The sequence below is a fragment of the Gadus morhua genome, unplaced genomic scaffold, assembly GCF_902167405.1.
Source record: "Gadus morhua unplaced genomic scaffold, gadMor3.0, whole genome shotgun sequence".
In the NCBI taxonomy this organism is placed as follows: Eukaryota; Metazoa; Chordata; class Actinopteri; order Gadiformes; family Gadidae; genus Gadus; species Gadus morhua.
This window is the reverse complement of record NW_021964145.1, coordinates 153,215-163,210: the sequence shown is the minus strand read 5'-3', so window position 1 is coordinate 163,210 and position 9,996 is coordinate 153,215. Positions and strand designations below refer to the sequence as shown.

General features: G+C 43.6%; 1 protein-coding gene across 1 annotated transcript; it reads left to right on the top strand.

The window, feature by feature from the left end:
* The first annotated feature begins 539 nt into the window (after positions 1 to 539).
* On the top strand, positions 540 to 9,609 carry LOC115539178 (NLR family CARD domain-containing protein 3-like). Its single transcript, XM_030350322.1, has 5 exons — positions 540 to 641; positions 3,292 to 5,077; positions 7,102 to 7,275; positions 9,180 to 9,427; positions 9,605 to 9,609. The coding sequence occupies exons 1-5, from the start codon at positions 599 to 601 to the stop codon at positions 9,607 to 9,609; spliced, it is 2,256 nt and encodes a 751-aa protein (XP_030206182.1). The 5' UTR covers positions 540 to 598.
* The last annotated feature ends 387 nt before the right edge of the window (positions 9,610 to 9,996 follow it).

The following is a 9,996-nucleotide window of genomic DNA, read 5'->3' as shown; positions in this document are numbered from 1 at the left end:
TGTGTGTGTGTGTGTTTGTGTGTGTGTGTGTGTGTGTGTGTATGTGTGTGTGTGTGTGTGTGTGTGTGTGTGTGTGTGTGTGTGTGTGTGTGTGTGTGTGTGTGTGTGTGTGTGTGTGTGTGTGTGTGTGTGTGTGTGTGTGTGTGTATTTGTATTCCCCACAGACCACACCAGAATAATTCAAAGTTTACCAGGCCTGTACACAAGCAACACACAGAGCTGATAAAGGTTTGTAAATGTCCACCAATACATCTGACTTCAGCTCTACATGAACATCAGAAAGCATCTCTTGTGGTGTTAATAGTCTCCAGGCTGCCCTCTTTAGACAAGCGGACGTGAATCCAGGACAGATGCTTCTGATGTCCTCAGTGAGTTCAGAGTAAAGTTCTCCTTGATGTTTGTTCTGTTCCAGAGGGCTGAGGAAAACGCACACGCTTTTCTAGACAAGGAGATGAAGAAGCTCTGGAGGGATCTCTTCTCAGATTATCCACAATACTCAAAGGGTCAGAGGGTGGAGGAGGAGGAGGTAGATGGTAAGAACGAGGAGCAGAGGAGGCGCGCCATAAATGGAGTGGTGGACATCACAAAGCTCTGCCTGATGGAGATGAACCAGGAGGAACTGGCAGACAAACTGTTGAGCGGTAAGTGACTCTTATTTTGAAGACAGGGGAGCCAATTGCTTTGAAGGTCAGAGACTCGTATCTTGAAAACCGAGCAAAGACAGATACTATTATTTGTAAGTTCAGACTAAATGACATAATGTGAGATTCCTACATTTCTAAATTCAATGTGATATGTGAGATATCATTCCTCTTTCAGGTTAAACGGTTTGATCCAGATATGTAGGGTTTTCTTGGGGGTAGCAGGTTAAATGGTTTGATCCAGATATGTAGGGTTTATAGTGGGGGTATCAGGTTAAATGGTTTGATCCAGATATGTAGGGTTATAGTGGGGTTATCCGGTTAAATGGTTTGATCAAGATATGAAGAGTTATAGTGGGGGTATCAGGTTAAATGGTTTGATCCAGATATGTATAAGTGGTCCGGCACCGCGGTGCCCGCTATAGGTGCACGACGGGAGTCGTGGCGGCCTGGAGTGGCGGGAGTGCCCGGGCCGCGCTCACGGTGAATGAATGTCCAATCCAACCATTTCTTCCTCAACTCTGCTTTCTTGGCCAAGAGATCTCTCTGTGTCTCTCTCTCCTTCTCCCACTCTCTGAGTCTCCCTGGAAGTTGAATTGATTGTATTTCTGTGACAGACAGGGCTGTTAGCCAGGCAGAGGCGAGACATTTGCATTTCATGAATATTCATGAGTAAGAGCGAAAATCCTGGCGTTCCTCCCCACCAACCTCCTCCTCCACACTAGAACAGCGTGAAACAGGAGCACCAGAGCATTTTTTCACCAAAACCGACTCACAGGGGATTCATGGCTACTAGTGACCACCGCAAAGTTGGTAATAAAACGATGCAATGACACCTTTAAGCATTGTACAGCATACCAACTAGGACTTTGACTCTGAACTACGTTATTCGAATATCATCATACATAATTCGAATATCAAAAAATAAATCAACATTAGAACGAATATAAGGCAGCCCTTAATATTCAAACCTGTTATGGGCATTATTTTTGGAAATGCTTAAACGTTGTTTCCAATTCAGATTCTGAGGCTTTTTCACACCTGGTGAAGTTGTGAATCGTGAGATCATTTGCAAGGCTCTTTTTGGTCATGTGGGCTCCTTTAGGTGGAGTTAAACTGCGCTTTGTCGTGCGACAACTCATGATCTGTCGCTGTTTAAGTTTTGTGCAAGTTTTGTCATGCAAATTTGTCGCGCAACAACTTTTGCCCGCCAACGGTGCCTTATGCCAATTCAATTCGGAAGAGGCAGTGAATGAAGAATTCACTGCCATACAGCGATTTATTAAATACCCTGTGAAGCCCAATCCCTACGAGATCTCCCCGCGCTACGGCCATCCGGAGGCGCACAGAGCTTTTGGCCGAGTTTTACACCGTATAGGTCTTACTGAAGGCATTTAATGGTCATAATTTTATTCATAAATATTCTAATATATTTCAATATTAATAATACAAACAAACTTCAAATATGATTTTTGGGCAAAAGTCAAAGCCCTAATACCAACGGCCGAATAACTCAGTGGAAGAGATGCAACAGTAGCCGCGTTTACATGGACACATCTGTTCCGCATAGATTTCTATGGGGAACAGAAAATGATCATGTATACGCCTCATTCGGAATACAATTATCTGTTCGGCATAGATTCTATGCCGAATAGAAGAGGTGGTGTAATCCGTTTTAATCGCCATGTATACACTTATTCCGAATAGATTGGGGTAGTTCGCAATTGGTCCACTGAGCTCCGTCGGTACTTTTAAGCACACCGAACTTCACCGCTGTCAATGAAAGTGGATTTATTGCCTGATTCACGTCTTTGTTATCACTCCGTAAAAGTAGTCCGGTAAGCGTGTCCGGTTGCTAAGCGACGAGACATGGGTGTTTATTAATGACGTGTCCGTGCGCGTCCGAGATAACTGTAAATGAGTAGGCTACTACTAGTACTTTTGCAGGCTGAACGTTAAAATACTTCTTAACCTAGAGAGATGGCAGCTGCAGTAGTGCGCAATTGGACCTTCGAGGATTCCTGGTGACTAAATTCCCGTAAGACCACTCTTTCCCACCAGTCTTGGCTGCGGTAAATATAGCTTAGGGTAAATATAAAGATCTGACGAGAAATTGACGTTGCTGCGCTGTCCTCCTCCTTCTTAATTGAAGGAGCAGGCAGAGAAAAGCTCTCTCCTGCTGTGCTTTCATTAAAATCAAATTTAAAATCCCCGATAGTGATAAGACATCCATTATGTCGCCGCCGGTCCAGAGAGGTGTGTGCGAGAGACATAACGGACACTTTTTTTACTGCCATGTATACAGTACATTCGGAGCACATTTTAGGAACAGATCTATGCCGCATAGAAATCTATGCGGATCAGATGTGCCATGTAAACACGGCTACTGTTGTTATATCAGCATAGTATGTCACTTTCCACTGATTCACTATCAGTATTGCTATCATTAGACCAATTATATTGCTGTGGAAATAACAAAATAGTCTTGAAGATTTTGAATCTGTAACATGAAGTCCTTGTCAAGACCAACTTCTCCGACCACAAGTAATGAAGCCACTAAATATCAAGTTTATAATTTAAAGGAAATATTGTTTCCTCTGTTTCCATTCATCACCATCCATTAACTGTCTTCTGTTGTTTTCTCATTTAGGATCTGCTGCTGTCGAGTGCCAACATAAAATAAAGTCTAATTTGCAGCAGAAGTTCAGGTGTGTGTTCGAGGGAATCGCTAAAGCAGGACTTTCAACACCTCTGAATGAGGTATACACAGAGATCTTCATCACAAAGAGAGGCAGTGGCGAGCTCAACCAGGAGCATGAGGTCAGACTGATTGAAGCAGCTTCCAGGAAACCAGCCATGGAGGAAACACCAATCAAATGTGAGGACATCTTTAAACCCTTACCTGGACAAGATAAAACAATGAAAAAACCAAGGACAATTATGACAACTGGAGTGGCAGGCATTGGTAAAACCATCTTAACACACAAGTTTACTCTGGACTGGGCTGAAGGCAAAGCCAACCATGACATACACTTCACGTTTTTCCTCACTTTCAGAGAGCTGAATTTACTGCAAGGGAAAGAGATTAGCTTGGTGGAACTTCTTCAACGCTTCTTTTCTGAGACCAAAGAGCCAAGAATCTACAGATATGACCCGTTCCAAGTTGTCTTCATATTAGATGGTCTGGATGAATGTCGACTTCCTCTGGACTTCCAGAACAACCAGACCTGGACTGATGTCAAAGAGCCGTCCTCGGTGGACGTGCTGCTGACAAACCTCATCAGGGGCAACCTGCTTCCCTCCGCTCGCATCTGGATAACCACACGCCCTGCGGCAGCTGATCAGATCCCTGCTGAGTGTGTTGACATGGTGACAGAGGTGAGGGGGTTCACCGACCAACAGAAGGAGGAGTACTTCAGGAAGAGATTCAGAGACGAGAAGCTGGCCAACACAATCATCTCCCACGTAAAGAAATCCCGAAGCCTCCACATCATGTGTCACATCCCAGTCTTCTGTTGGATTACTGCTACAGTTATGGAGGACTTCTTCAAAAAATCCCAGATAGGAGATGAGACGCCCAAGACCGTGACTCAGATGTACAGCCACTTCCTGAGGGTTCAGTCGATACAGGGGGACAGGAAGTTTCATGGGAAAGTTGAAACAGATCAACACTGGAGTCCAGAGAGCAGGAAGATCATTGTTTCTTTGGGAAAACTGGCTTTTAACCAGCTGGAGAAAGGCGATCTGATCTTCTACAAGGAAGACATGGTGGAGTGTGTCATCGATATCAGAGCAGCCTCAGTGTACTCAGGAGTGTTCACCCAGATCTTTAAAGAGGAGTGTGGGCTGTACCAGAACAAGGTATTCTGCTTTGTCCATCTGAGCGTCCAGGAGTATCTGGCTGCACTGTATGTCTTTATGTCCTTCATCGACACTGGGGTCAATTGGCTCTCAGATGAACAACCAACTGTCGATGAAATCCTCTTCTACCAGAGTGCTGTGGACAAGGCCTTACAGAGTGAGAACGGACACCTGGACTTGTTCCTCCGCTTCCTCCTGGGCCTCTCTCTGGAGACCAATCAGATTGTCATAAGAGGTCTGCTGGGACAGACAGGAACTAGCTCACTGACCAATACAAAAACAGTGTCTTACATCAAGGAGAAAATAGATGGAGATCTCTCTCCAGAGAGAAGCATCAACCTGTTCCACTGTCTGAATGAGCTGAACGACCGTTCTCTAGTGGAGGAGATCCAACAGGCCCTGACATCAGGAAGTCTGTTCAAAACACATGTCTCTCCTGCTCAGTGGTCAGCTCTGGTCTTCCTCTTACTCTCATCAGAAGAGGAGCTTGACGTGTTTGACCTGAAGAAATACGTTTCTTCAGAGAATGGTCTTCTGAGGCTGCTGCCAGTGGTCAAAGCCTCCAAAACATCTCTGTAGGTTCACTGATAACATGTATCACAATACACACAACACAATATACCTTATAGTAGAATATAAGTTATGATAACATAAAAAAACATCTTTCGATGTTATCTTATAACATGTATCTCAATATACATAACGTTATATTTTGAAGCAAGGTAGAAAAGTCGAACTCAAAATCTCTATTTATTATGAATTAAGAAACAAGGAAAGAAAAAATGAATATTGTTTAATAATAATTCAATACAGCTGTATTTAAATATGTAGCTACACGTATAAATAAGTAATTTTTGATATGGATAGATTCATAAATATGCGTTTATTATAAATCAAAGGTAACCCATTACTTTAAAACATTTTAAACTTGTTCACTAAGTTTGGTTATATGGACACTGTTTGGGTTTAACCATTAGGATGCGTTGATACAGAGATGTCCGGGTCATCTGGGGGAAGGGTGAGAGGTCACTAGTGAGCGGGAAAAAGGAGAGAGAGGGAGGAGACAAAGGAGTATTTCTAATTAATTTATTTCAAGTAAATTATGGCAGATGAGGGATTCAATGAAAAATAGACTTTAAAGTTCGATGTCTCTTTTATTTAAAACATGTCTTTCATTAACATACGGTGCATTTTAAGATCAAGTTAATGACATTTCCATCTCTTTCAAGATTCAATACATGCGTCCGCACGGAGCCTTTTTTTTTGGTGAAACTGCATAAGTCTTGTGCATTTCGGCCGACTGTCAAGACGGAGCCGGCGAATCCGGTGCCCGAAACCAGACATTTCTGAAACCACCCTCAAAGGTGGTTTCAAATCTATCAGGATTAGTGTGGACTCCTGAAATGCAAACAATGACGCCTTTAGCCCCGGAACTCTGTGTTCCCCCACCAGCTCGGGGAACAAAGAGTCGGGTTGAATTTTTTTATTCATTATTTTATTTGTATTATTTTTGTAGCTCTTAAAAAAGCCCCTTGATAAATTTAATTACTAAGTGTACATTAAAAAGTATTACCGCCCAATTTAAAAGGTTGATTCTCCTCGTGACTGACTGTTTGTATACAGCGCGCAGGCTGTATGCGCGCAGACTTGATGCGCTCCACTTTTGCTGTGGAGAACCAGCGCCTTGAATATTTACTACAGCATTTCTACAGCTCGATGTGGTTTTGCAATGACTCAGTCTTCACAGAGATATTCCTGAACCGCATAAAACGAAACCGGATCGTTTTCAACCATTTCTGCTCTGTGTGGACGGGGGACTCAGTCGAGTGTGGCTTGATGAGGCTGCTAGCGCCAGCTTCAGGGGCTGTGGCAGCTCGTACCTGCGAGCTTGCTACCAAACGTTTTGCGTTGAGGTGATATTTAAGGGTTGATGAACTCCGGTGATAGGAAAATTCCTTACTACAGAGATTGCAGATAACGGTGTTGCTGTCTACAGTTCCGTCAGGGAGTTTAAACTTGAACTTTCCGTTCCTAGGGTCGAGCAGCGCCTTCTCGTCTGCCTCCATTTTGTTTCAACGCAAATGACACACTGGGTCAAATGGGACTATAGAAGCGCGATTAACCTGCGTTAATTTTTGTAACGTGTTCTATTCTCTTTTCCCTAATTTAAACATTTACTTATTAGTTGTAACCAGTAGCGGCACCAAATAATGATGATTGCGGGAGCTACCTTGGCATTCTGCGTGCATCACAGCGCCATTAACACCGATCTTATCAAACAGACGACCTCAATCTCACTCTATTTGTGTTGCCATGTCAATAAAGGTGTACCTTGGATTCAGTTGGTTAATGATGTTATAAGCTGTTTGTTTTATTATATACCTTTTCTACTCATAATCTGGAAGCTGGAAATTAAGGTTCTTTCGTAAAGTAGAATAATAGATTATTCTTAGAACTGGTTCTTTTAGGGGGACCTTTTCTATATTTTGAAGATCTACTGTATTGACATTTAGTTAAACTAATAACACATGTCTAATAACAAATTTCGAGTACAACATTAATCAAAGTTTCTAACATGTTCTGTTTATTGTGTGTGCAGTTTGAATGGCTGCCAGCTGTCAGAGAGATGCTGTGAAGCTCTGGCCTCAGTTCTCAGCTCCAACTCCTCTAGTCTGAGAGAGCTGGACCTGAGTACCAATGATCTGCAGGATTCAGGAGTGAAGCTGCTTTCTGCTGGACTGGGGAGTCCACACTGTACACTGGAAACTCTCAGGTCAGTTTCACTCAATGGTCAAACAGTTACACCACAATTTCCACATCAGAGGACCAGCATTAATCTGCAGTGCCCCAGTAAAATCTCACGTTCGAGTTTTAACAAGGTCCATATTTGGCAGTGGATTAATTTAGATTGATCATAACGGTAAAATAATGGATTATTTTCTAATCCACAACGTTAAAGCAACGCAGTTTAACCCAAAATACAAGCTGAGGCGTGCAACTTGAGGTCCGGGTCCGTACACCGCGGCGCATATTACTGTCGGTGCACGGCAGTGTGCATGTCGTAGCCGCTGCACCGCGGTGCGCACGCAGCGATCCCTTGATCCTGGTCCATTTAATAGTCTGATGGATAATTGCTGCTTCTGAAAACGATTGTTACCATGTATTTTTTTTTTTACATTTTCCACCCATGCAGTGCATTTTATATGTTCTGTAATTAAAATAAACATCGCCCTGATGTACACACAGCATTGTTTAGGTTTAGTCAGAGAAGCTAGGTAGGCAGTGCATTAGTGTTGGCTCGGTCGTTCGCGAACCGGTTCGAATGAACGAGTCTTTAGGACGAACGAACCGAACCGGTTCGTTTCTCTCGTTTCTCTCGTTCACCATTCGATTCACCGAAAACTCGACTGAACGAGTTTCTGGTAGCATTAACTCCACTGAGTCTGACTGACACAGCTGAGAACCGTGCAATAGCGTGCATTCTATGATGCGATTCACCGCTACCGGACACTAGGCTGATTCGCGAACGACTCCTCCCAGTTCATTCGAGTTCCCGGTGAATCGATTCACCGGAAACTCGACTGAGCTGGGAGGAGTCGTTCTTGAATCGTTTGTTCGTTCAGCCTGGTTTCCGGTAGCGGTTAATTGCATCATGGAATGCACGCCATTGCACGGTTCTCACTTGAGTCAGTCAGACTCAGTGGAGTTAGTGCTACCGGAAACTCGATTGAACGAACGAACGAACGAACGATTCGCGAACGACTCCTCTTGGCGAACTGAATCGGGCGAACTGGGTCACAGAAACGAATCATTAAGTCCACTACTGTGTATTCCGCTACCTCAAACCCACGTTTTGAGTCACTGGATCCACCCCCCCTCTGCGCTCCGGGACCTCCCACTTTACAAATGAACGTAAGCACTGATAGGGGGTCTGTTTCTGTTTTTACAACCAGCGCCGCGACATCTCTTTCCTCACCAACCAACTCTTCATCCTCCTCTTCCTCCTCTTCATCCTCTTCCTCCTCCTCCTTCTCAATCAAATACCTACTAATAATAACCGGCTAATGATTGGATAATATGCTCCAATTAGGATTAATCTTCTTCTCTGGGTCATCCTGAATAGCTACTCTTGAATAGCACTAGTGCTGCGGTGACATTTCAACGAAACTTTGCACAAAGTACAAACCAGTATTAGTTTTCTGATTAAAGCAGTGTCTTCATGGGAACTGAAGTGGGTCGTGTTTCCCAATAGAGCGATCAAGCCGGCGCTGCAATACAGCCGCGATTTAACTCAGCACTGAACTAAACCTTGGCCGCCTGCGATCATCGCAGCGCCTTATCTTATCTTATCAAACACAAGACCTCAATCACACTCTATTTCTGTTGCCATGACAGTAAAAGGTGTACCTTGGATTCAGTTTGTTAATGATGGTATAAGGTGTATGTTTTATTATATTCATATTCTACTCATAATCTGGAAGCTTGAATTTAAGGTTGTTTCGCAAAGTAGAATAACAGATTATTCTTAGAGCTGGGTCTTTTAGTGGGACCCTTTTCATATTTTGAAGATCTACTGAATTAACATTTTGTTAAACTAATATCACATTTCTAATAACAAATTTCAAATACAACATTAATCACAGTTTTTCTAACGTGTTCTGTTTATTGTTTTTGCAGCCTGAATGGCTCTAATCTGTCAGAGAGATGCTGTGAAGCTCTGGCATCAGTTCTCAGCTCCAACTCCTCTAGTCTGAAAGAGCTGAACCTGAGTTCCAATGATCTGCAGGATTCAGGAGTGAAGCTGCTCTCTGCTGGACTGGGGAGTCCACACTGTACACTGGAAACTCTCAGGTCAGTTTTACTCCATGGTCAAACAGTAACACCACAAGTTCCACCTCATAGGACATTGAACCGATTTACCTCCAGTAAGTTAACAGGTTTAAATAAATAAATAAATGACGTTGTCTCGGGGCTCAAGACACATTTTCTACTGGCTTCTGTCTTTTTAATTTGGTGGCACCCTAACAAATATGCACCCCTTAATTAAACGTGAAAATGTCCTTGATCACCTACCAACCATCTGTGTCCATTCATGTGAACAGATTGACTCTGGTTTCTGGCACCTCCTGTGCCGGAACTTTAAATACAGTTCAATTTTGTTTTCTGTCCGGTTCATCTTTTTTCCCCATTGAATTCCCACACAAATCCTGTTTTTGGATTTTCGTTTTGAGGTGAATTTTCAGGGTAAGACAAAGGGGGGGAGGGGGGGAGGGGGGAGGGACGGAGGGACAGAGGGGGGAGGGACGGAGGGACAGAGGGGGGAGGGACGGAGGGACAGAGGGGGGAGGGACGGAGGGGGGGGAGGGACAGGGGGGAGAGGTAGGGGAGACCATTCATGTGACAACTCATGAGATTGCTGTGAGCCTTGTTTAACTCGGGAAAAACGTCAAACAGACAACAAAGTTTGCTTCACTTTTTCAAATAAGCCGGCCAG

What these genes read in the sequence shown, in the direction of transcription:
- LOC115539178 (XM_030350322.1), top strand. Translation starts at nt 599, where the DNA reads ATGGAGATGAACCAGGAGGAACTGGCAGACAAACTGTTGAGCG. An exon ending in AAAGCCTCCAAAACATCTCT is followed by an intron (nt 5,078 to 7,101) that starts GTAGGTTCACTG and finishes TTGTGTGTGCAG; the next exon opens with TTTGAATGGCTGCCAGCTGT. An exon ending in TGTACACTGGAAACTCTCAG is followed by an intron (nt 7,276 to 9,179) that starts GTCAGTTTCACT and finishes TTGTTTTTGCAG; the next exon opens with CCTGAATGGCTCTAATCTGT.